The 27,607-nt window shown below is 35.4% G+C and overlaps 2 protein-coding genes across 3 annotated transcripts in view; both read right to left on the reverse strand.

The window, feature by feature from the left end:
* RDX (radixin) overlaps positions 1-26,443 on the reverse strand; it is a 73,696-nt gene extending 47,253 nt beyond the window's left edge. Inside the window, exons 1-5 of one of the 2 annotated variants that reach the window (XM_012773755.3) lie at positions 26,277-26,443; positions 14,122-14,184; positions 5,490-5,573; positions 3,589-3,684; positions 2,754-3,028 (exon numbers count right to left, since the gene is read on the reverse strand). In XM_012773755.3, coding sequence (XP_012629209.1) covers positions 2,754-3,028; positions 3,589-3,684; positions 5,490-5,573; positions 14,122-14,133 — 467 coding nt within the window. In that variant the 5' untranslated portion in view covers positions 14,134-14,184; positions 26,277-26,443. The remainder of the gene's footprint in view (positions 1-2,753; positions 3,029-3,588; positions 3,685-5,489; positions 5,574-14,121; positions 14,185-26,276) is intronic. The other variant, XM_076002496.1, reaches the window with a different exon arrangement.
* On the reverse strand, positions 14,191-26,843 carry LOC142870547 (uncharacterized). The gene is made up of 3 exons (XM_076001413.1): positions 26,829-26,843; positions 25,794-26,723; positions 14,191-24,236 (listed from the first exon to the last, which is right to left on the reverse strand). The coding sequence occupies exons 1-3, from the start codon at positions 26,841-26,843 to the stop codon at positions 24,108-24,110; spliced, it is 1,074 nt and encodes a 357-aa protein (XP_075857528.1). The 3' UTR covers positions 14,191-24,107.
* Positions 26,844-27,607: the final 764 nt, after the last annotated feature.

The raw sequence follows: 27,607 nt of genomic DNA on the forward strand, positions 1-27,607 counted from the left end.
CAGGGAGCTAAACTCTACTGTAGAATAGACTGTTCATCTGGGTTTTTCAATATAAGAATTGAGAATACATCAGAAGCATCAAATTATTTTGTTTGATTTATTATAACCAAATAACCCTCTAATTACTCATTCCCCCCCACCCTCAAGTTGTACTTAGGTATTGAGAAAAAGTGTGCTATATACCAAACATGAAATAAGCCTATCACTGTGAAGGTATTTTCTCCATTCTAAACCAAAAAATTAGTATTCTGAATTTAATTAGTCCTCCATAGACTATTAACTCTGGAAGAACATCTGACCTGCTAAATTAAGGACCAAATCTTGAAGAGCATTTGCATCAGCAACCACAGCAATCCTCTCTAAAGCACTTCTGTTATCTTTCTTTTTATTAAAAGGGTAGGTTAGAGTATATATGCATTTTATTTATTTATTTTTCAGCATATTATGGAAGTACAAATGTTAAGGTTATATATATTGCCCATGCCTCTCTCCCCCAAGTCAGAGCTTCAAGCGTGACCATCCTCCAAACATTGCACATCTCACTCATTATGTTTGTATATACCCATCCCCTCCTCCCCCCTCCCACCTGCCAGACACCCGATAAATGTTATTCCTATATGTCCACTTAGGTGTTGATCTGATATGCATTTTAAATAAAGAAATTAAATTTAAACTAAAGTGTGATTCTGTTGTTTAAAAGATTTTTTAATCACATCAGTTACTAAATGTATGCCATATACTTCATCTGCTGCTCAACTAAACAGCAACGTGATCTTACACTGAAAGAACTATTTATACTGTATTTGAGATAAAGCATGTATAATCTCTTATGAACATTTAAGAAATTTTTAAGGGTGATTTTGATTTCAAAAATTTATATTATGTACTGACTTAAAACCTAATATGCTATACATTTTAATATATATCAATTATACCTCAATTAAACTAAAAGCTAATCCTTATCTGAAATGAAATTCTACTGTACTAGTCATCGATTACTCAACTCAGTGCTTTAAAAAATATTGAGACAAAGGGGCCAGGTGTGGTGGCTCATGCCTGTAACCCCAGTACTTTGGAAGGCCAAGGCAGGAGGATTGCTTGAATTCAAGACCAGCCTGGGCAACATATTGAGACCCCATCTCTACTAAAAATATTTTTTTAAAAAAAGTTAGCCAGGCATGGCAGTGCATATCTGTAATCCTAGCTACGAGGGAGGCTGAGGTGGAAGGATGACTTGAGCCCAGGAATTCCAGGCTGCAGTGGGCTAGGATCATGCCATCATGCTAGCCTAGGCAACAGAACAAGACTGTCTCTTTAAAAAAAAAAATTGGAGACAAAGGATTTTAAGTTAGAATAACCAAAACCAGAAGAATATAAACAGACTAACAAATATTTTATATTCCTGATTCTCTTGGTGAAAACATGGATTATTCTACCTTCTCCCAAGGTAACTATTATTATTGTAATATTAAAAGGCAGAACACATGACATTTAATAATCTAATTTTAAAGCTATTTTACGTGTGGTAACTTATAAAGCATATATCAACAAGTAATACATTTATTAGCCAAAATAAACATTAATGCCTACAAAGGAAAATAAAAGTGGACATGATGTAATTTTGTCTTTCTTCTTTAGTAACCATGAAAAGAAACTATACCTAAGAGTTTCAATACTATGAGGAAATGGCACAAAACTGAAATCTTAAGTCAATAATAATATATAGTTTTGTGTTTAAATAGAAATATTAATATTCAGGAATTTGGACTAAGAATAGTAACAACCTCTCTCCAGGTTCTAGAAGAAAGATCTTAATGTACGTCAGGGACATGTGTATAACCCAAATTAAGAAGATATTTAAAAATTATATTTGATGTTATATTTTCTAGATTTCACAAATACTACTAACAAATAGGACTTGTACCATGCTTTACAGTTAAAACTATAAACATACAGTTCAAGAATTATACTCATAAACTGGAAGGTAGGCAGAGCAGAATTACTATCCCCACTTTGCAGATTTAGATACTGAGGCTCAGAAATTTTAGGTTATGTACCTAAGGTCATATAACTAGTAAAAGGTAGAATTAGTATTCAAAATCTAATGATTTTTTCCTATGCCATATTTTTAAAATAATTGTTACAGAGGCAGCAATGCACTGCAAATAAGAGTAGAGCAGTGGCCTAGGAGTCTGAAAACCTAGTTTTAAAAGCCTTTTTAGCCAGGCATGGTGGTGCACACCTTGTACTCTCAGCTGCTCAAGAGGCTGAGGCAGGAGGATTGCTTGAGCCCAGGAGTTCAAGGCTGCAGTGAGTTATGATCATATCACTGCACTCCAGCATGGGCAACAAAGCAAATCCTGTCTCTTAAAAACAAAAACCAAATAAAAACACCTTTTTTTAAAATTAGAAACTTAATTTATGGAGAAAACATATAGCATGCCCACTTATTCTCAAAAGCATTTATTAAGCACCTATCTGCCTGTGTTAGAATTTATACTAAGCTGCAACAGTCACATCTTTCCCTCAGGCCAAATTATCACTGCTTCCATTTATTGCCTACTCTATGAGAATTAGGAGGGAAGAGGTAGATCAACTACAGGTAATTATAGAACATACAAATCTAAGTAGCTGCTAAGTCCTGATTTTTAAAAATATCTCTGATCCAACTGGTAACATAAAATCTCAAAAAAAAAATTTTCTATTTGCAAACCTCTGGAATTTAAGTTTCAGATAACATAAGTATCACTTACCGCTGGGGTAGGAGTCTATCATTAGCCAGGTAGCCTGGTTTATGAATCTCTTTATTATAATCTCCATACTTGGCTTGGACAGCATAGGAAGCAAGAAGAACTGCAGTTTCTGGTGGGCAATATATCTCATCATTTAAGATGGCTTCTTTAACTTGCAAGAAGAAAAGTCTCTGGGTTATTTCTTGAATTAATTCCTCAGAAACATCTTCAGGAAAGAATTTAGCTCTAAACTTGAATTGTAAAGGATTCTCTTTTTTAACATCTTGCTGTGTTACCTGGAATAATAATTTCAAGTATAATCAACAAAAATCTTAAGTTTATAATAATTGAACCTAGCCATATCAAATTCTTTTTGGGAGAAAGTGAAATAGAAGATTCTAAATCTATAAGAAAGAATCTAGTGTGTGATATTTTAAGTCTGTAAACAAATATTAATATATGTGAGAAAAAAGATTCTATGCCCAGGAATGTGACCTGTAACTTACAGAGTCTATCTAATAACCAAACTGAAAACTTCTCTTCATATTTTTGAGAAGCATATCTTACATATGTTTAAATCAAGGTCAAAGTACTTAATCACACCATACATCACATCATACTTGCTTTAAGATAATATTTCTTATGTGCTATAAGTTTTCAAACAGGAAAAGTGAGCATGTCTTTTTTCTAAGATGGTAAGCTGGTGGTGTCTAACTGAATTAAAAGACATGACACCTCTTAATGATTAACACAGATAACTGCAAAAGGAGGCTTGGAATCAGACTCTTAGCTTTTCCAGCAAAAATTCATGATAATTTTAACTTAATTATTAGCTTAATCTTATCATATATTTTACCTTTTTATTTAGTTTAAGCCATGTAGAATAACCTTTGCTGTCTACATACTGCAGCCCAAAAAACCAGACCTCACGCAAACCAACTGTTTTCACCACCTAAAAAGAAAAAAAAAAAAACCATTTCAGTTTAACATTCACACTGTACCTAGATGACACTATACTTCAAAAGAAGAACAAAACTACATAGGTATAGGTATATTCACTCCATGTTCATTCCTTTGCCACAAGAAAGGTCTTTCCTAATATATTAAGGGAACATTTCTGAAAACTTAAATTCAGGTTTTTTTATATTCAATTTTGCGTCACTTCAATCCTCTTACATGATCTACTTTTTCATACCTTTTCCTTCTTACCTACCATCATGACCTATAGGAATAACAAGATTAGTCTAGAAGTAAAGCCTAGAAGAATCAACAGAAGTGGATATTAGTTTACGAGGTATGGGTACATTTAGCTGCTTACTGAGTTTGCTTTAAAAATTTGCTTATACGCACAAAAAAAGCCTTTCATCTTCCATAAAGACCTCATCAGGGCTTTAAAAGTTCATTAATTACCTAAACAGGAGATTAAGTATACTACTTATCAAGAGAAGACATAACACTCCAGCAATTTAAAATTTTTATTTCATCAGATTTAGATCAGTATGTGATAGAATGACATCTACTAAAACAAAGATATCTAACATATTATTGTTGTCATGCTAGAATCTCTCTCATTCTTTAAGATCAAGTCAGTCTGACTATAAACATTTGCTCTCCTGTTCCTAAGGAAAAGTTTAATAAAGTTTATGTAGAAGTTATCCTCCTCTAAGTCTCATGGCATGTAAAGCTACATCACTTTCTTCTCTCTTTGCAATCATCTCCTCACCTTTTTACCTGACCTCTGGGGACAATTTCTTTCCTCTTTTTCTCAGTAAAACTGGATTAGTTACAATATTACAATACAGCATTAACTGGGGAGCTTAAGTTTTAAAATATTGATGGTTTAAAATAGGCCTAACCCATTAAATCAGAATCTCTGGGAAGAAGTTACCAAGCATGGTCTTTTTTAAGCTCCACAGGTGACTACAACGTGCATTTGAGACTCAGAACAAAAGACAAGATCAGTAGTCCGAGTTTCTTAAGACATCATACCTGAGACCTCCATGCCATAACCCCTGCCTAGCACATTATGTACCTATGACACCAAAATGTTGTCAGTTGAGCACCCCTAATCCAAAAATCCAAAATCTGAAATCCTCCAAAATCCGGAACTGGTTGAGCACCAACATGATATACCACAAGTAGAAAATTCTACACTTGACCTCACACGCTGAGTCCTAGTCAAAACTTTTGTTTTGTGTACAAAATTATTTAAAATATATTATAAAAATACCCCTGGGCTATGTGTATAAGATGTATATGAAACACAAATGAATTTCGTGTTTAGACTTAAGTGCCATCTCCAAGATATCTCATTATATACATGCAAATATTCCAAACCCTGAAAACAATCCAAAATCCGAAATACTTCTGGTCCCAAGCATTTTGGATAAGTGATGCCCAACCTGTAATTCCCTAGGACTTTGTTCCTGCTGTCCCCTCTGTCTAGGACTTCTACTCATTCCACTCAAGGACTATGTAGAATATCTTTGAATTCCTGTTTAGTTGTCATCACAATGATTTTCATAGCACATGTACCTGCTGATAATTATTTGTTTAAAAGTCCTTTCCCACAAATGTAGGAATTAATACAATAAAGAATATCCCTATTGCTGTTCAAGATATCAGAATAGGTAATATGAAAAATTCCAATGCTACTTTGTTGGATTCTTAATAAAGGTACAGAAAAACATAAAAAGTATAGAATAGCATCCACACTACGGTGTCAAAAATTGCATACTTCATGTGGTTAAATAATACCTGGTCAAAAAGTTGTTTGCCAGTTGTATTGGGCTGAATGGCAAATTCCAGCTCAGCGTCCATTGTAGTTACTCTTACGTTGATCTATAATAAAAACAAAAGGGATAATAAGTAGAAAAGAGAATATACTTATTAAGTATTAGGCATGAGAAAATACTTTGATTTATAATATTTTCTTTATTAGATAAAGAGGTAAAGTTTGACTTTAACCACAGGAAATCTTAAATCTATTTGAAAAACAAAGAGCTTATGAAGTCCTCATTTAAAAACATCTACTGAATACTTAACATATACTGAGCAGGAGGCCAAGGGCTTTCTGTACTCTGATTTAGCCCTTCCAACAAGACCAGAAGACATTATGTTCATTTCTATAGAAATAAAGAGTTTCCACCACTTGCCCAAGGACATAATGATATCAAAAGGCATAACAGGTATTTAAACTGAGATCATTTAACTATTATTTAACTGAGGTATTTAAGCTGAGGTCAAACTCTTTGAATGTCATTCACTAGCCCATATTTCTTTCAACACAAAACTCAAATACTTAGTTTTATTCATTGTGCAAATGTATTCTTCACTTTATGAAAAACATACAATTTCTACAATTCATTTTCACTGCTATACAATATTCTACATGTGACTAAACAATAACTTATTTACCCATTTCCTCTCAATACATATTGTTTTTGATTTTTTGGCTATTAAGAATACTGCTATGAACATTCTTGTACATGTCTCCTACTGTGTGTGTCAGAATTTATTTAGAAGTATTAATATATATTCAGAATTCCTGGGTAATAAAGTGTGCATACCTTCTACTTTACCACATAACGCCGAATTACCTTACAACTCTTGCTTGCTGATCTGTATTTCCACTAACAGTGGGTATTATCAGATTTCTTAATGTTTGACAATCTAGTGGGTATAAAATAATATCTCAGTGCGGTCTTAGTGTGAGGATCCCTGACTGCTGAAGAGGTTAACAACATTTCTGTATACTGTATATACCACACAAAATTCTAAGATGGCCCCATGATCCCTGCCCCTCCTCCAGGTGTTATGCCATGATTATGTTACATTTCATGTTAAAACGGATTTTGCAGACTGAGCACAGTTGCTCACGCCTGTAGTCGCAGCTACTCAGGAGACTGAGGCAGGAGGATCACCTGAGCCCTGAAGTTTAGGGTTACAGTGAGCTATGACGATGCCAGTGCATTCTAGCCCAGAAAACAGAGAAAGACTCTCTCAAAAAAAGGGGGGCGGGGATTTTGCAGAAGTACTTAAGGTATACTAATCAGTTGCCTTTAAGATAGGAAGATTATCTAGGTGGGCCTAAACTCAGTATGTGAGCCCTCTAAAACCAAAGAGTTTTCTTTGGTTACAGAACAGGTGGTTACAGAGATGTCAAAGTGTGAGAGGTATTTGACACAAAAGAGGTTCTCTGTTGCTGAACTGAAGGAAGCAAAAACAGAGACCAGCCTCCACGAGGAGTGGCCCAGGCCAACAGCTAGCGAGAAAAAGTAGACTTTATCCTTCACTAAAGAATATAACATCCTGGCCGGGCGCTGTGGCTCACGCCTGTAATCCTAGCTCTTGGGAGGCCGAGGCGGGCGGATTGCTCAAGGTCAGGAGTTCAAAACCAGCCTGAGCAAGAGCGAGACCCCGTCTCTACTATAAATAGAAAGAAATTAATTGGCCAACTAATATATATATAAAAAAAAAATTAGCTGGGCATGGTGGCGCATGCCTGTAGTCCCAGCTACTCGGGAAGCTGAGGCAGGAGGATCACTCGAGCCCAGGAGTTTGAGGTTGCTGTGAGCTAGGCTGACGCCACGGCACTCACTCTAGCCTGGACAACAAAGCGAGACTCTGTCTCAAAAAAAAAAAAAAAAAAAAAAAAGAATATAACATCCTGCAATAAAATGAATTCTGCCAATAAGTGGAATAAGCTTAAATGAGCTCCAGATGAAAACACAGCTGGCCAACACCTTGATTTCAGTCTAGTTAAGACTTTGAGCAAAGAATCCAGTCACATAATCCCAGATTTCTAAAGAACTGTGAAATGATAAGTGGGTGTTGTTTTAAGCTACTAAATTTGTGGTAATTTGGTATACAGCAATAGAATACTAACGCTATAGTGGTTTACTGACCACCCAGTCTCCTCATCTTTGAAATGTCTGTTCAGATATTTTGCTTATTTTTCTATTGGGTTGTTTTTTTCTGTCTTCTTATTAGGAGGTCTTTATATATTCTAGATATTAATCCTCTGTCCATTATTTGTGTTACAAAAAAATCATCTCCCAGTTTGAGGGTTGTCATTCTACTTTATGGTGTCCTTTATGATAAACAGATATTCTTAATTTTAAGATTGAATTTATCAATGCTTTACATACAGACATCAACTTTTTGCCATATTTAAGAAATCCTTCCCTACTCTGGAGTCATAAAGCTACTCATATTTACATAAAGATACTACTACATATTTTAAAGTTTTGCTTTTTATAATTTGTCTGCAATAATTTTTGCTTATAAAGAAGTAGAGATCCAATTTCATTTCTTAATCCCCATATGGACATGGGGACTTTTTAAAAATTCTCACATAATTTATTAATTATGTGAGTTCATTTACTCCCCAAAGACTGCACTGTCACAAATCAAGTGTCTGTATTGATATGGATCTGATTTTTCTCCATTGGTCAATTTAAATACTCTGTTAACATCATACTGCCTTCATTATTATATCTTTAAATAAATCTTGATATCTGGTAGGGTAAGCCTTCCCTCTTTATTCTCCAGAACTATTTTAGCTATTCTTGGCTTACTATTCTTGTTCTTGGCTCCAGATAAAATTGTAAACTTTTCGAAATATCCCATCATGATTTAGAATTGGAGCCACACTAAATTCATCAATTTCATGGGGTAAGAACTGACATCTTTTCAAAATGGACTCTTCCTATCCATGACTGTGGTTCTTCACATTCACTGATTTAGGTCTTCTTTAATGTCTTTCAAATGTATTTTAATGTGTTTTTTTTAAACAAATTATTTATAATTTTTTTCATAAAAATCATTTTCATCATGTTAGATATTTTCCCTTAGATCATTATGGCTTTGTAGCTATTGTAAATTTGAGTCCACAGTCCCTATTTCATAATTTTAACATCTTAAAAGCATTGAAAACTGAAGCTTATTAATTTTGAGCAAAAATCTGACATGAAGTGATGTGAGACTATCACTTGTAGTGAATTAATTTATCCTACTTCATATGAATATTCACATATTAATCTACAGAAACAGTAATGTTTTTGAGGTGATGCCATAGACCTTGATGGAAGTTTCATGATACAATGACATATGCACATAGTATATATTCTAAAGTCCAAAAAATTCCAATTCCAAAATTTATCAAGGGTTTCAAATACAGGACTGTAAATCTACTGAAATATCTTTCCAAATTTTTTTTTTGCTTATGTAGAAATGCAATGCATTTTTATATTGATCTTATTATTAGTTCCTTACCAATTGTTACAATGAGCCTATAAATCTTTGTGTTTATATTAATATAAACCAAGGGTCAATACTTTTTCTGTAAAATATTTACTATATTCTAAAATATTTACTATTTGAATATAGTAAATATTTTAGAATATTATTTAGAATAAAATATTTACTATATTCAAATAGTAAATATTTTAGAATATTATTTAGAATAAAATATTTACTATATTCAAATAGTAAATATTTTAGGTTCTGCAAACTGTACAATCTGTTGCATCCACTCAAGTCTGCCAATATAGCAACAAAGCAACCGTAGGTGATAATAAACAAATAAGCATACTGTATTCCAGTATAACTTTACAGACAATGAAATTTGAATTTCACCTAATTTTCATGTGTCATGAAATACTATTTTTTCAACCATTGAAAACGTAAACATTATTCTTAGCTCACATACAGTACAAAAGCAGGTGGCTCACTGGATGTGGCCTGTGGGCCGTGATTTGTAACCTCTGATTATAAAACAATATTTTCTAATAGTATTCCTTCCATTCCTGTTCTTTTTTTTTTTTTTTTTTTTTTTTTTTGAGACAGAGTCTTGCTTTGTTGCCCAGGCTAGAGTGAGTGTCGTGGCGTCAGCCTAGCTCACAAGCAACCTCAAACTCCTGGGCTCAAGCGATCCTCCTGCCTCAGCCTCCAGAGTAGCTGGGACTACAGGCATGCGCCACCATGCCTGGCTAATTTTTTCTATATATATTAGTTGGCCAATTAATTTATTTCTATTTATAGTAGAGACAGGGTCTCACTCTTGCTCAGGCTGGTTTCAAACTCCTCACCTCGAGCAATCTGCCCGCCTTGGCCTCCCAGAGTGCTAGGATTACAGGCATGAGCCAACATGCCTGGCCTTTTTTTTTTGAAACAGAGTCTCACTCTGTTGCCCACGCTAGAGTGCCGTGGCATCAGCCTAGCTCACAGCAACCTCAAATTCCTGGGCTCAAGCAATCCCTCTGCCTCAGCCTCCAGAATAGCTATTCCTGTTCTTAAGCTTTTGATTTCTTTTTTCTGTACAACAGGTTTTCCTATTCAATGTTAAATAGCAGCAGTGATACTACATTTCTTTTATCTTATTCCTGATTTTAAAAAGAATGCTTCTACTGTTAACACATTAAGATTGTCTTTTGCTGTAGGTTTCATTCTATATCTAGTTTAAGAGGTGTTGGTTTTTATTTTTTTAAATCAAGAGTAGTTAGTTATTCGATTTTAGTAAATGCTCTTCCTGAATTTATCATACAATTTTTCTTCTTTAAACTAATCATGTGACTGTGGCAGATACTGCTTGTTCTTTGACCACCAAATCTATTAGAATTATAGTTGTGCATATGGCTGTTGAGTTACAGTGTATTTCTCCAGGTCTCTTGGAATTAAGGATGACTGTGCGACTAAGCTTTCACCAATAGAACATGAGCATTAGAGATGTAAACCACTTCTGGGCCTAAGCATAAAAGAGTGGGCATAATTCCCTATGTTTTCTCCTCCCTTCCTGCTGACTGGAACCCACACATAGCAGTAATGCACCTCACCCACAGAGACTATAATAATGCCATAGGCCAAACGTTCTTAAACTTCTTGGACTTAGGATCCCTTTACAAAACTCTTTAAAATTACTAAGCACTCAACAGCCTGGGCAAAAGCAAGCTCTCATCTCTACAAAAAATAGAAAAATTAGCCAGGCATGGTCATGTGCACCTGTAGTCCCAGCTTCTATGGAGGCTAGGGCAGGAAGATTGCTTGAGCCCAGGAGTTTAAGGTTGTAGTGAGCTATGATGACACCACTGCACTCCAGCCAGGGCAACAGAGCGAGACTCTGTCTCAAGAAAAAAAAAATATTACTAAGTATCCAAAAAGCTTTAATTTATATAGTTATATCTATCAATATTTACCATATTAGAAATTATAGCTGATAAATTTAAATATTAACTTCCTTAAATATGATAAACCTATTACATGTCAATATAAATAACATTGTGAAAAATAAAAATGCTACCTATAAAAATAATGTTTAATTAAAAAACCACTATAAGATAGCTTTTAAAACCTTTTCATTTGATCCTAACAATCAGTATTTGAGGTAATCAAAGCACTTGTTATCAAATCCACATTATTTTGTAATTAAAGTTTACAGAAGTTGTTACTTGAACAAAGTTAGGTATCTATCAAGTATAAAGCTGGGACAACAAAATCAATGTAAAACAAGGAGACCAAATTAAATTTCTTCAAGCTCTGTGGTTTGAAAAAACAGATTTTCTTTTATTTTTTTATTAGGGTGGGTGGGAAGAGAAGGGTGGCTATATTCTGACCTAAAAAGTTTTTTTGTTTGTTTTGGTTTGGGTTTTTTGAGACAGAGGCACACTCTGTTGCTTAGGCTAGAATGCCGTGCATCATCACAGCTCACTGCAACCTCAAACTCCTAGGGTTCAAGCAATCCTCCTGCCTCAGCCTCCCAAGTAGCTGGGACTATTGACACACACCATCACACCTGGCTAATTTTTCTATTTTTTATAGAAATGGGATCTCACTCTTGCTCAGGCTGGTTTCAAACTCCTGGCCTCAATAGGAGTTTGAGGCCAACTCCTCTGCCTTGGCCTCCCAGAATACCAGGATTACAGGTGTGAGCCACCACACCCAGCCTGACCCAAAAAGTTTAAGAAAAAAAACTGCTGCACCAAACTTGGTAGCTTATGTCTATAACCCCATTGACTCTGGAGGCTGAGGCAGGAGGATTACTTGAGACTAGGAGTTTGAGGCTACAGTTAACTATGATCATCCCACTGTACTCCAGCCTGGGCGACAGAGACCCTATCTCTTTTTTTAAAAATTGACTATTAATATACTGAAATATTTTCCAGAATTTTTAATGCATTAACAGGCATAACTGATATCCAACTATATGTACAATTTTGACTCTTTAAGGAACAATAAACAAATGTTCTCCATTCAATTACACTGCCAAAGAGTTTTCCAAAGTAGTTGTAAACTTTCACATTCCTACTAGAAATATATTACAATTACAGTTGCTCCACATCCTTACTTACACTTGATGTTATCTATAATTTTAGCCCATCTAGTAAATATAAAGTAGTATCTCATTGTAGTTTTAATTTGTATTCCCTGGAAACTAAAAAGGTTGAGGATCTTTTCATGTATTTATTGACTATTACTGCCTACTGACTACTAGTTTCTGTGAAGTATCTGCCCAAATTTTTTGCCCATTTTTAAAAAACTGAGTTCTAATTATTAAACTATAAAAGAACTTTATACTGCAATTATTTTCTCCCATTCTCTCTTGCCTTTCCATGTTCTTATTTCTGTTTCTCAGAGCAAAAGTCTTTAATTTTGATGAAGTTCCAATTTTTTCTTTAATGGTTCAAACTTTCTGTTATCTAAGAAAATTTTGCCCACCCCAAAGTCACAAAAATCTTTCCCTATGTTTTCTTCTAGATATTTTACAATTTAAACTTCTGCACTTAGGTCTAGCATCCATTTAATTTTTATGTAAACTGTGATAGGAGAGTCAACGTCAACAGAAAGGAAAAAAGGTCAATCAATATTCATGTTTTTCTGTATGGATAACCCTTTGTTACAACACCATTTGTTGAAAATAAATTTCCCTATTAAATTGTGTGACACCTTGTCCAAAATCTAAGGAATATATATGTGTGTTTATGTGTGGGTATATTTCTGTTCCGTGGATCCTATTATCTGTCCTTTGACCAGTCTTATCTTTGTGGCTTGAGAATAAGTCTTGAAATTCAGGAGTATAAGTTTTCTAAGCTTTTTTTTTTTAATTGCTTTAGCTATTCCCTATAAATTTTGGTATTTCCATACATGTTTTAGAATTATCTAGTCAATTTTAACCAAGGAAGCCTGCTGGAATTCAACTGATTAGAACTGAATTTAATCTACCAATATATTTGGTGAGAACTGACATCTCAATAGTACTGTATAAACATATCTATATACATTGTATAGTTTTCCATAAATTTAAATCTTTAATTTATTATAGCAAGTGTTCAGTATAGAGATACCATACAGCCTCTGTACATTTATTCCTCAGTGTTTTATGTTTTTAACGCTGTTACAAATGCTGTTACTTCATTTTTCAAACCTTGCTGCTAGTATATAAAAAAAGATCATTGATTTTTTTAAAAAATATAATCTTACATCTAGCAATCTTGCTAAGTTCAATTATTAGTTCTAATAGCCATTTTCTAGATTCGCGAGGATTTTCTACATAAACAATAATGCCATCTGCAAATAGAAAACTTCTTTCTTTCTGATCTTTATGCCCTTTATTTATATTCTTCTCTCTCTCCAACAATGCACATTTTGTTATCTGCTGAGTGTTTAAAGTCATTCCAAAGTGATATTCATGCCAGAAATTTCCAACAACTATAACCAACAGTTTTCTTTAAAAAGATAACTGGCCAAAAGAAACATTACTGAAAAAACCCATTTCATTAGATTAAGAACATTTACCCAAAGAAAAAAGGGAAAAAACCTTAGTTAAGAAAACCAAATAATTATAAAACTAAGTAAAATGATCACAGGTATACTCCTAAATAAAAAATCTAAAACTATATAACATCAGTATCACTTGCATCAAAGGCTAGAATTATGAGAAAATTAATAATGCATGGATCCTCCCAACCCCTCATTATTTCTTCCTGTTTAACAATAAGTAACCATTTACTGAGTGCTGAATATGTATTAGAGTCTTCTAATCTTCACCATATTCCCTTAAGTTACTAATTATATCCCCATTTTATATATGAGAACTGGAGAGATAGAACCAAATTAACAAAGGTTACCCAGATTAAGTGGCAGAGCTACGGAAGAACTCAAGTCAGTTTGACCCCAGAAGCCATGAATTTTAACTTTTACTGCAATGTTACCTATACCTCTTCTTCACTGCCCACATAATACTACACTCTAGCCACATTAATCTAAAATGATGAACAGTATTAGTAGTGCCTTTTTCTTCCAACAACTTTACCATAATACCCTGCCTTATTCCAAAAGTACTTAATGATATCTTATTAAATAAGTGGTATCAAAAGTAGTAAAATATACTTACCGGTTTCGGCATTTTCCTTCTCTTTTTGTTACCTTCTTTAAAAATACTTTACTTTTATGAATTCTGTTAAGAAAAAGAAAGCATAATTTATCTATTTTCTTTTTATGTAAGGTTTTTAACTGTAATCTGTACAGAATAAAATTAAAACATTTTAAAATGTGGCTTAATGTAACATAGAGTTCTCTTATTTTATTCTAATTTTCAATGTCTTCTACTATCATTTCACATTCCCTAAAAAGACTGAAATCTGAGATTTACAATACCACACATCTCAAATAACACAGCATATAGATCTGCTATAAGTTTTAATTGAATTACAGACAACACGTACCAAGCAAACGTAATTGCTAAGGACCCAAACACTGCCTCTCTCTGAGACAGGTTCATCCCTACACCCAAGATGTCAGAGAAAGGGACAGTGAAAGTGAGGATAGATGGATTCAGATTCCAAAGAGTTGAGTTCAAAAATACTTTTCAACATTTTTTCTGTACTGTCAAAGACAAAAGGAAATTTTGATTAATGTAATCTACAAAAAGAAAAATAACAAGAAAACTATTTTTGCCTCTTGAAGTTTAAAAATCTGAGTAGAGAAAAATACATAAGTAGCTTATCCACCTAACATATAAAAAACAGCCAAAGCTCTGCATACTAATGATATGCATGCTACTCACCAGCAACCTAGTGCCCTTCACTGAAATTTTTAATTACCCTTAAGACCAATGTTAAAGTATATCTTCTTCCAGAAAGGCAATAAATCTTAATCAAAAAGAACCATCTTGTTGTCTTGGGGTAAAAGTTCTTACTAAGAAAGAAGTAACAAAATTGGGTTTCCTCTTTATAAATCTACCAATAGATCTAAAATTCTTAATCATTATTAGATGTTCAGAAAAAATATCATTCCAATTTGAAAACCTATACTGAGATGTTAAGTTATTACTTGAGAAAAGCTTATCTAATATCTCTGCTGAGAAACTTTGTTACAGGAGGATCAACTAATATACAACTAATTTTGAATTTTAAAGTTATATTATCAATTGCTTTTCAATATACCATAAATAAAACTGAAAATTGTCCAAATTGAAATAAAAATGAAACACTGAAATAAGGTTATTTCCCTACATTTTACTCACGATAACCAATAAACCTCTTTAATGGAGGGAACTTCCTTGCAAGATTTTTTTTTTTTTTATCTGAGTCACTGCACAATGGCATTCAACTACAGATAAAAACCTCTCATTTCATTTCTTTTCTTTTGAGACAGGGTCTCACTGTTGCCCAGGATGGAGTGCACTGGTGTCATCACGGATTATTGCAGCCTCCAACTTCTGGCCTCAAGCCATCATCCTGCCTCAGTCACCCAAGTAGCTTGGACTATAGGTACACACCACCACTGCCTGGCTAATCTTTAAAATTTGTTCTAGAGATAGGCTCTCGTTATTGTCCAGGCTGGTCTTGAACTCCTGGCCTCAACCAATCCTCTCTCCTCAGACTCCCAGAGTGCTAAGATTATGGTCACAAGCCACCATACCAGGCCTCTTTATGTTGTTTGTTTTGTTTTTTAGAGACAGGGCTTGCTCTTTCACCCAGGCTGGAGTGCAATCACAACTCACTGCAGCCTCCAACTCCTGGGCTCAAGCAATCCTCCCACCTCAGCCTCCACAGTAGATGGGACTAAAGGAGCACACCACTTTGCCTGGCCAAAACCTCACTTCTTATTATGAATAATATTTCCTAGCCTACTCCCTATCTACAGTCACTTAAATGTTCTTCAAATTTTTAATTTTATACTCTCTTTTCACCCCAAATACCACTGCCTTAGTTCAGATCTTATCATCTCAAGTTTGATTAAAACGGCCTCCAAAATGACCTGCTTTCCACATTATTTATTAATATAAGCTAGTAGCTTGCTCAACATCTAAAGAATTATCTCAAACATAACATGGCCAAGACCCTTAAATCCCTACTCCATAGCCAAATCTGCTCTTCTTCAAGCTGGGTGACTTATATATTCCTAAAAAGCTATCTATAGTAGTCTCTCATGATTTTTATATCTCTACATCTAAAAGTTAAAACCTTCTTTTCATTCCTAATACTGTTAATTTTTGCCTTCCCTTTTTCTTGATTAATCTTGCCAGAAGTTTGCCTAGTTTATGGGTCCAAAAATTAGTTTTCAGTTTTGTTGATTTTCTTTTATTTTTCTATTAATTTTTGTCATTTTTCTAATTATTTTTCCCCTCACAAGTTGGTTTGGCTTTACTCTGTGGTTCATTTCTAATCTTTAAAATTGAAAGTTTACCTAAGTAATTTCCAGTCTTTAGTAATTCACAAATTAAGGTCATAAGCTAAATATGCCCAAATATAAGGCAATTCCAAATATAAAGTGAGTTCCTTAATTTACCTGTGAGCATATTTGAAATTCATTTTTATCATATGAATATACAACTATGTATTTATAATTTATTAGTATACTTAAATATTAAAAACACATGACCTATAAAATATTGACTCAGAAACAGTTTGCCTCATCTCACATTTCATAGAACAATTTTATTCAAACTCCTCACACATACATGAAACAAGAGTGTCCACATCAAAACTTTGGCCATTTTTCAAATTATAACAGTTTTTTAGATTACATAAGCAGTTTTGAGCCAGCATATTATGAGATTACTAAAATTTTTATCCTGAGCCAAAGTGGCTTTCCATGTGGGTAATAAGTGGCCAAACCACCAGTCTTTTGACACCTAGCATTCAGAGCTTTACCACATACCAGCTCATCTTTCTGATATTAAAAAAGTGATAAGTAATTTCATTTGTGGAAATATGCCCAAAGAAAATATTTTAAAATGTGTATAATGATATAACTACAAAGATTCTAGTTATAGTGCTATTGATAAAAGTATATGTAATACCGGGAGTTAAGTGAATTACAGTACATCTATAGCCTCTGCTAAATCACAATGCAGCCAATCAAAATGTTATAGAAAAATGTTAAATAACATAGGAAAATATTCACAAATCACTAAGTTAAAAAGCAGGTTATAAGATCAGCCATAGAATATCATCACATTTCTTTTTAAAAAGTATAAATGAAGAAACCAGAATGATTCTACCCCAAAATATTAAGAGGCTCTCAGAATTAGAATGAATCTGTACATTTCTAAAACAAAAATATAGATCTTTTATAGTAAGAAAAACTAATTTCTTAAAATGAAAGAAAAAAATTATTCTACTAAACTAAGTTGGACCTATAACTTCACAATACCATTTAATAAATCCTAAATAGGTTAATTTTTATGTCAAAAAAATTCTTAACAAATCTAGTTTTAGAGGAATAATATGATTAAGAAGGATACACAGGTCATGAGAAAAACAGATAATATATTTGATCTTAAATCCCTAAATAGGTAAAATAAAAGAAATATCAAAATAAAAGTAATGGAATAGAAAAATATGCAACAGCCATAATAAAGTTGCTATGCAAAAAAAAGAGAAATGATTAAATATATGAAGGTATCACTCAGACTCCACTCAGTAAACAGGTAAATGAGAACTCTTCACAAACAAATCCTACACTAACAAAAAATACACAATTGTGTTACTAATTAAAACTACAAATCAAAATGACTTTAAGGTGCTACTGAGAATATAGTCACTAAACTAGCAAAATTAAGTATTTATTATAAATGCCAATGTTGATGAGACTGTTGGTAAATAAGTAGATAAATATTGCTGGTAGCACTATAAACTGATTCTGTAGTTCTAGAAAGTTGCCGATACATAACAAAAGCTACAGAGCTTTTTTGAACAGGAAATTCTGCTTCTGTAATAAACCACCAAGGAAATACATCCCCAAGGAAATCAACGAATACAAAAGAAAATAATCTGTACCAAGACATTCTCAGCAGCACTTTTTATAATAACCAATAATTAAAATCACAAAGTAATGTTGAAACTATGTGATAACATAAGGGACTATTCCAGGGTTTGTTTGGTTTGGTTTTTTTCTGGTATATTCAGACAAACTGTTTCAACATTTATGTAATGTTAAGGAGAAAGGCAGAATATGTAGCCAGCCACCTATTACAATTATGTAAAAACACAGGTATTGATACAAAGGATGTTTGGATATATAGACACTGAGTATTTAATATTAATCAGAGTTTTGTTAAGTTCCTAATTTAAAAAAATCATAAATGAGAATTCCATAAACATATTTCACTAAATTATTTACATATTAGTTTATTAGCTCACACAGTATACGTAAGTAATCTACATTAAATTTTTTAGGACTAAGCTATGTATAATGCTATCAAAACCTAAGTTTTTAAGCCAATTTAGTGATTATTTTAAAATACTTATATCAAGATAGTATTATTTAACCTCAGTGGTAAATTTGTAGTCCTTCTATGAATGTCAGTATATTTTTAATTGAAACTGGCATCTGTCAGTAACAGAGTAGGTAATTTAATAAAATGTCACAGGAAAAGTCAAGAAACCTAGACACATGTCCTGGGGTTCCACCTCTAGCTTGACACTAACTTGTCTTTAAGTGTTTTCCTTTCTTCTTTAAAAAAATAAATAAATAAAAATCACCTAAACTATAATGTATCAAAGATATATATTGTATATACAATAGTTGTCTACTTCCCCCTTCCCTCATGATAATTGAGAAAAATTTACTCTCTCCTCCCCAGTCTTAGTTTTCTTAATTAAATTTAATTTGTAAGTTTAACTTAGACTTAATCGATTTTCTTAATTTCTCCCACTTTTAAATATCTTAAGTGTTCTTCCCCTACCTCTTTTCCACAGGACTTCCCCAGAAGCAATGAAATATAATCATGGCAGCAACACACCCTGCCTTTAGAAGTGTAGTCTTAAGAGATGCTGCCAGTATACATATCTCCCATGTCTAGAAAAATACCCACATGAATATGTACTCAAACACTGTGCCACATATTAGACATAAAATATTCCTATATAACTCTTTTAACTTTTAATTCTGAGAATGACCCTACACAGCCTTTCTACCTCATACAAGGGAAAAATAGCCTCATGCTTAACACACTGAGCTCTGTTAAGTCAGTGCACAACAGATTCCCACCTGTCAGGTGGCAAAACAGGTGTTATTTAAGTCTAGTCCATGCAGGTCCTACATTGAAGCTTCAATAATTTATACCAGGATGCCTAATTTTACTTTTAAGCTATTCTTTTCTCCAAGCTTAATTGTACTTTTTTTCTGCCTTTAAGACTCAGAAACGATCGCAGATTTGTGGTCTCTCCAGAGACCAAATAATTCCAAAAGAACTGCTCTGCCAATTTACTGGGGGACTGGAAAGCAATACAACAAAAAGAAGTATAAACTGAACCCAAAAGGTAACTCTAGCCATCAAAGCAACACTATAATGACATCTCAAAAGTTTTAAATTATTTTTTTTTCCTTCCTGGGACCCTCCGTCCTGCATGGAAGCCTAAGAACCACCTCCTAGAAAAGTATTTTTAAATGGATAAAATAATAAAATCATGAAAGAAACCAATTATACCAGAATTATCAAAATATAAAAAGCACAAATTTATGATATACTAATATATATGTTTCTTTATTAACACTGGTAATACTTTAACAGTATCCACCAGTGGATCTAATAACTAAACTTGTAAGTAATGATGAGCATATATGTCATTTTGAGATAACTTTAATGTACTATGAAAATATCTGCCATTTCTATTAGAAACAATCTCTGGTACTGTACTAATGCTACTGTTGTCTACATTCGTAACGGAAGAAAATGTGTAAATAAAGATGTAACTTTTTAGGAACATCAGAGGGCATTTAATAAAAAAATAAAAAGGTACCTCTTTCCCCATCCAAGTTCACAGCCCCCCTACCCCCAGGTTTAAAATCTCTAATATACTAAGAACTGTGCTTATTATATTTTTAATTCAGTGTTAATACTGGATTTAATAGCAATAATAATACACTTTTCCCTGTGTAATGCCATGTGATCCTCTCCCTAGGTGAAGAGGACAAGAATTTTCAGTTCCATTTTGCAAGTAAAGAAATAAGGTCAAAACAAGCAGAAAGGTAGTGTGCATGGAATGAGCGCTCACAGTATGCTCATTCTCCAGACACTTTACCTACATTGCCTAATCTTCACAATAACTGCCCTCCCTTCTCCTGCCAAACATAGGTATTACAATCCCTCATCTTCTAACAAAGAAATTAGATTCAGATGAGTGACTTGCCCAAAGTTATTGGGCTAGTTAAAAAAGGTTAACGGTCCTTTTAAATTCTAGTCCTGGGCTCTACTGACTACCCTACTCGCTCTGCTTTTCTCAGATACCATTCTAGACAAGCCCATCCAAAACAATTAATAGGGCTTTTCAAGAAGCAGGCTATTAAAGCTATCTCCTCTATTGTTATCAGGTCAAAAGATTACCTCTAAAGATGTTGTAAGTGCACATTAATAGCTAGTATGATATCTCTGTAAATGGATTTCCTGTAAGGGTGACAGGCAATTTTAAAAAGATATTAAGTACTTGTCCATGCAGAATTGATTCCCATTTTAATAATATTTTCAAAGAAATTAAAAATTCAACATTTTTGAGCAATATATACATGCTGCCGAAACTGCAAAGCAAATTTCTAAAACTTAAGTATAAACCAGAACTGCAATATTAAAAACAAAGTTTTTTTACGCTGCATTTAGGTTATCTACTAAAAGAGTTTTGTAAATTTAAAAGAAAAATTGTATCTGTAGTGTTCCTAAGATGAGTAGAAAATCAAATACATGATAATCTGCAATTATTCATTTTAAATGCTAAAAGATGAGAAAGCTAAATCCAATCAAATTTCATTTTACATTTAAGAAAACATTAAAAATTCATACAAAAATGTTTAGAAATGGAAAAACAAAGATAGGTTCATGTAAGTCACTTATGTCTCAGGAAAGAAGCAAAGACTCAAATTGACCAGAGAAATTCTCACAAATAATTCTACACTTTATATGTTTGGAAATACCAGATAGTATAGTACTTTATTTTCAAAACAAACACAATATTTCTTAAATATCTTTAAAATGAGATGATATTCCCTCATGTAGTCAATAAGGCTATATGGCAGTTCTATTACTATAAAAACCAGTAAGCTTCTAATTCTCTAGAAATTCAAACCCTTTTCTGAGAAACTGGAACAGTGCCTGGCTCACATTTGGGCCTCAAATGTTTATTGATTCTGTTGAATTAAGCTTATACATAATACTCATTTTAATCTTTCTGTTGATTATCTTCAAGGGCAATAGTTTCCTCTCATTTTGACCAATCTAATAAGCATCACTATGAAGAGACAGGAAACATAAACTTGGGGAAAAAGCTCCTTACATCTAGGTCTCCCAAATTCAGGCCTTTACCATCTCTATCCAAAACTGTTTCAATAATGTCAGCTAATCTGACAACCAAATTAGAGGGCCAGATAATATGACACTCCTAATGATAACTATAATAATCATGCTGCTTTTGTTGATTAGATGTAAGTAGTGAGCTTTCGGGTATATATAACTAACTTTGCTTAATAACCAAACTAAGTTTGTACAGTTTTTCTAAGTCTAAAACATATAAACAGCTTAAATATCAAGAGTCCTTGATGACAGCTAACAAAGTTTAATCCAAGCCAAAGGATTCTAGAGTCCATTAACCATAGATGAGATTTCCTTTGTCCCCATTCTCCCTTTTATTAAGTAAGGGTCACTATGTTGCACTCATGTGCCTCCATTATTCCATATACTAGCCAGGATTTCTGGTTACAAACACACCTACTATGGTTAACTTATTGAATTATTATCAGTTAATTTACAGGAAGTTTTCTTGGAAGTAGGAAGCAAGAAACATCCAGAATTCACAATACAGAACTGCTTAGAATACTGTTGCACTGAGTATTAATTCCAGTTTATACGCACCACTATAACTTAACACACTTTTTGATATACTGTATGGCACACTATCTTCCTATCAGAGTATGAACTCCTCAGTACCTTACTCATCTTTCCATCCTCAAATACAAAGGGTACTTGGCACATAATAACAACTGTCTGAATGCATGACTGACAACTTAGAGCAGGGGTCAGCAAACTTTTTCTGTGAAGAACAAGATAATAAACAATTTAGGCTCTGTAAGCCACACAGTGTCTGTGTTAACCACTCTGCTGTTGTGTCAGGAAAGCAGCCATAGATAAATACAAAAACAAATGACCTATATGTTCAAATAAAACTTTATTTATGGAAATAGGCAGTAGGTTGGATTTAGCCCATGGGCTGTAGTTTGTCATATATTTTAAAAGGAATCAGCATTTGCATTCTGTAATTTACCTAAATTTGGTACCCAAGAAGATATGAACTCATGTGTTCATGCTAACCTACATATGACTGTGTATGACAGATTAATCTAGGATCTTGCTTTTGGGTGAGGGTAAAAAAGAACCCAAGACACTTGGTACAGATGAATAATGAAAATAATGTAATGGAAACAGAGTTAGAAAAAAGGCAATTCCACTACTCTTGCCAGTGACTGGTTAGGTATGGAATGTGCCCCTGGTCAGTGAGGCTGAGAAGACATCTGCTGGGGGACTTCTGGAAAAGAGACAGCTCCTCTTATTCCTTTGGATATTGCTGTGTCTGGATGGGATGCTAGTCCTTGAGGCAGCCAAACTAGGACAAAGGGGAAAGGCAGTCTTAGTATGAAGCTAAAGGGGAAGGTCACAGAAGAGAGTTGGAAAGAGAATGTGTCATTGATATTTCTTGAACCTCTGTACTTTATCATATAAGGAGTTAAATTTCTTCATTGTTTAAACCAGTTCCAGAATTTTCTGTTATTTGCAGTGAAAGCATCTCAAATGACTTAAGGCTTCAAATCTGAAGATTGCTCACTTCACAAATTCACTGTAGTCAGTCCTATTTGACTTCAACTTTTCAAAAATAAAAGAAATATTTAACGTTCTGAAATCCCCTAGGGATTATCTACAACTCAGAAAAAAAAATCTGTATCAATTACTAATACTGAAGTTCCTAGCTTTACAAGTTCTATTAATATAATCTTATAGAAAATAGCAAACAATGCAGTACCTCCTTCTTTGATACTGTATCTAAAACATCCTTTCAAAAGGATGTTTTTCTCTAAATCAGGGATTGGCAAACATTTTCTGTAAGGCCCAGATGTGGGCATTTCAATATCCCATGTTATAAGCCCTTTTTTTAAAAAGATATCATTTCTCACTGTTAATTATACACCATACTCTAGAAAGAAAAACAAACAGTAAAGTTCACCTTCAATCATTAACCAAGAAATTTTGCACATGTATAAATTTGTACATATACACACTTTAGAGATTATAGGAAGTTTCCTTCTGTGATTTTATTCAAATGATAAAAATATAATGATTTACACAATGTTTAAAACGAACAGTTTCAATGTTACAATATAACCTTATTTAAACATACTTTAAAAATCACAAATAAGGGATATAAAGGATACGTTTTAACCCTGTGTAAGTATTGGCATTTTCTACACACAAGGAATTACTCACAGCAGTTACCTATGAAAAACAGGACTGGGAAAAGGGGGTTCTGGGGAGTGAGCAGGACTTTTACCTTTCCGAGTTTTTTCACTTTGTCATAAAATGTATTACTTTTATGGTATTAGAAAATTGCTTATATACACAGCCAATATAAATATTAAGAAATACACCAGGAACTTAAATAGGAAAGGCAGAATTTCTCTAAAATAAGCTAGAAACTGAGGAACTCTCTAGGGTCAGACTGTACACCTCTACCACCAAAGAGGTGAGCATACCCTGGCTATAAAAGTCAGGGATATTCCCAGAACAACCTTTAGCTGACCAGTAATACCTTGAGACTTAAAATAATCTTGAAAGGGTGGAGTCTATAGCAATCCAATCCAGCTCCACTGAATCCCTGTACCCCAGGGGTAGTATCAGGTAATTAAGTAGTGCTCACCAGCTCTTTCTCTGCAGGAAGGTCCAAGCCACTCAAAAAAGAGTGAGTTTCTTGACTTCCCAGATTCACAGCAGTAACATGAAATTATATTAGGTATCTTTGCAACCTTAATAGAATATACTTTTTAGGCTTTGGTCTATGGGAAATACTGGTTAAAATTTCATTCCATTTGTAAATGGCATACATTAAAATGTATTAAATTAAAAGTGGGTGAAAAAAACAAGACTCCCACTATCATTCAACATTTCATACATAGATTATATTAAAAGATTGAGAACTCGAAGTAAAATAAAAATATACAAAGACTTTCATTTCAACAGCCTGCCAAAGATAAAAATGAATAATAAAATCTAATTCTGCTCTTGGGAATGGTGAAGCAATAAACAAAAGTACAATTCTTGTTCCCCTCCCCTGAGACTACTGAGAGTTAGCAAGAGAAGGAAAGAACAAAGTCTGTCATATCTTACCATCACAGGGAAAAGAAAAATCAAATTAATTTTCAATTAAGTAATCATAATTTTCAAAAAGACAGACTCAACATATTTTCCCGACACCAAAATTAATTACATCTACTCTACAAATATTTCTGAGCCTCTCCTACACGTTCTTCCACTGGTGAAGATAGAGGTAAACAATGTATATAATTCAAAAGGGCAAGAATTCAACATTTTAAATGCCATAATCAAATTCTGTTTCATTTAAATAAAAATGTAAACAATTCCAATGCCTATCTATTGATTCCTTACTAAAAATATATCAAATGTTTATTAAATTCCATGATACGTAAAAAAGTGATTAAGCTAAGAAAAAGTGCAGTCCTCTTTACAGAATACTATTAAACTTCAAAAACAGAGTTCTACATTTCGTCATATTTGAGGTAAAGTATTATTCGTCTCAGGAACATAAAGCACACTGGGGAAAGCTAAGAAATTCTGAAAGCTAGAAAACTGTAATCCCTTCTCAAATCTAATGATGCTGTTTTGGCAAATGGATTAAGCCATTATTTATCCAGCAAAATGAACAGGGCAATTGTTCATTCTTAGCTCCACCCATCATATAAAGGAGTATTTAGTGTTCTTAGAAAATGCATGCTGCATAAACAATAGATTGTAATGTCTATGTCAAAGTACTCGTTTATAGAATAAACCCTTATTATCTTAGGCTTTTACATTTACATCCTGCCAGTCTTGGTGCCACAGGACTGCCATCGAGCTCCTCAAATATGTCTTCCCACAAAAATCACAACTGTATTTAAAAAATTATTTTTGAAGAAGCTGACTTTTAACACATTTCCAACCTCATTAATTAAATGATTCTTTAAGTCAAAAAACAAACAAAAAAAACCCGAATATTGAGAATGTTTAAAGAAACATGGCATATGAAATGTGCACTGCTCCCTTGCAAAGTTAGCCCTGGAATTGAGTTTAGGATCCTTTAAACGATATACTGAACTTACCTAGTGAGGTCTGAGATACCAAGAACCACAGAAAGTTAACAGGCTCGGAAGGCGCCAGCAGCAGCAGGTAGCGCGACGGCAGGGGACCGCGGCCCTGGCCTCGCGGGTGCGGACGGCTGGAGCGGGTGGCGCCCCAAACCCTGTAATGCAACATCCCCTTTGCCACTAGGGCGGAACACACGCTCTCTAGAAATTCAACACCCTTACTTTCAAACTAGAGGCCGGGGGAGAAGTTCTAATAAATGCCTTCCCTACACTGCAAAACAGAATTCCACCTATGCTCACTGTTTGTATTTTCGAACAACCCTCAGGGCCGTGCCAGCCCAAGTCCCGGGCCCAGAGCCGGCGGCGGGAACCCGGCGTCCCCGGGTCGCGGGGGAGCCGAGGCGACGCCGAGGGCTGACCCTGCGCCCCGCGGAGAGGAGAAACGCGCGGCTGCGGGCCGACTTTGGCCCGGACCGGGCACATTCGGGCCGGGCCTCGCGGCTCCCGCCGGCCCCAGGGAGAGCCTAGCCAGCCGTTAACGACGGTGGTGACCTGGCCGGCGGGGTGCGAGCTGAGGCGCGGCAGGCCCTGGCGGCGGCGCCACTGCCCGGCAGTGCGGGCCCCGCAACTTCTCGCCGCCACCTCAGCGTCTCCGGCGGAGCCTCGGAGCGGGCAGTGGGGGAAGGGAGGGCGCCGGCGGCTTACCCGGAGAGCTAGCGGCTCCTGCCCGCCGGCGTGTGGCGAAGGCGCTGCCCGGCGGCGCGGCTGCGGCAGGGAGGGAGAGGCGGTGGTGCGAGCGCTGGGCCGCCGGAGACAAGAGGCGCCGCCGCCACCGCAGACAGCTCCGCAATATGGCCGCCCGGCGCCTCCTCGGGGAAAAGGCGGGGCTGCCCCGCGCCCCCCCGCCTCCCCCTGCCGGCCGGCCGGCCTCGCGCCGCGGCCTGAGCGCCAACGCCGCGGCCCCCGCTGCCGCCGCCGTGAGGGCCGCCCGCGCCCCGCCCCGCTCCGCGGTCCGCAGCCGCAGGCCTCGCGCGGGGCGTAGCCGGGGGTCGCGGTCTCGGGCCTGGAAGCGCGAGGGACGAGGCTGCGGGCACTGGAGCCCCGGGGGAAAGAGGGCGAGTCCTTCCTGAGAGGATTGGGCCAGAGCGAAGACTGCGGTCAAGGGAAGCGGAGCCGCCCGGCCCAAAGCTCGGAGAGCGCCGGCCGCCTCCCCCACGAGTGGAAACTTGAAACTCCCGCTGGTGCCAGCAAACTCACTGCGGGCGTCTCCATCGCCCCCGAAGGAGGAATTCTTCCCAGAGGGATTCGGGGACCAAATTGGGCGTGTTACTTGGCTGTTTGCTTTGAAAATCCTGTACTAGCAGAGAGAAATGGGCCTACCTGAGAGGAACTTGTATTCGCAACGAAGAAGGTTTAAATTATTTTGGCAGGTTTTAACCAACTAGAAAAACTTGCTTTTTTTCAGGGACAGTTTTTAAACTCCACCCCAAACCTCAATAGATATCGCCCCAAATCAGGAGTGCAAGTTTTAATCCAAGCAAGGATATGTGATATTTTTTTATTGCCAACGACAATCTTTGGCAGTTGGAAGGAGTGGGCTAGGAAGAAAAAGTTGGAAGTAGGGCCCCAAAGAGCAGCCAAACCTGAATTATTCTAGATTTAGAGAAAGTTAGGCATTCAGTCGTAGTCTAACTCTAGCCCCTCATTTTAGCTAGTGGCTGGGGTTAGACTGAAATCTCCTGAATTCCGGATCAGTGTTCTGTTACCTACTCCATGCTTCCTCCTCTCAGTATTTTCTGCTGAGATTCTAAGAGCAAAATTTGCTGTGAGTGTACAAACAGCAAGTGCACAAAATCAGAGTAGCCTGGCTTGCCCTGTTTGCAGTTTAGCTTCTCTTTTGTGAACAAACTTTAGATGCAGATAACAAAACTCATCAATGTACTTTTTTTCCCCTGCCAAATAGCTTGTCTAGAATCAATGTACTTTTATAGAATAAATAATTCATATCCATTCTGCCTTAGTATTTACCTTTGTTG

This window comes from Microcebus murinus, chromosome 4 (genome assembly GCF_040939455.1).
Source record: "Microcebus murinus isolate Inina chromosome 4, M.murinus_Inina_mat1.0, whole genome shotgun sequence".
In the NCBI taxonomy this organism is placed as follows: Eukaryota; Metazoa; Chordata; class Mammalia; order Primates; family Cheirogaleidae; genus Microcebus; species Microcebus murinus.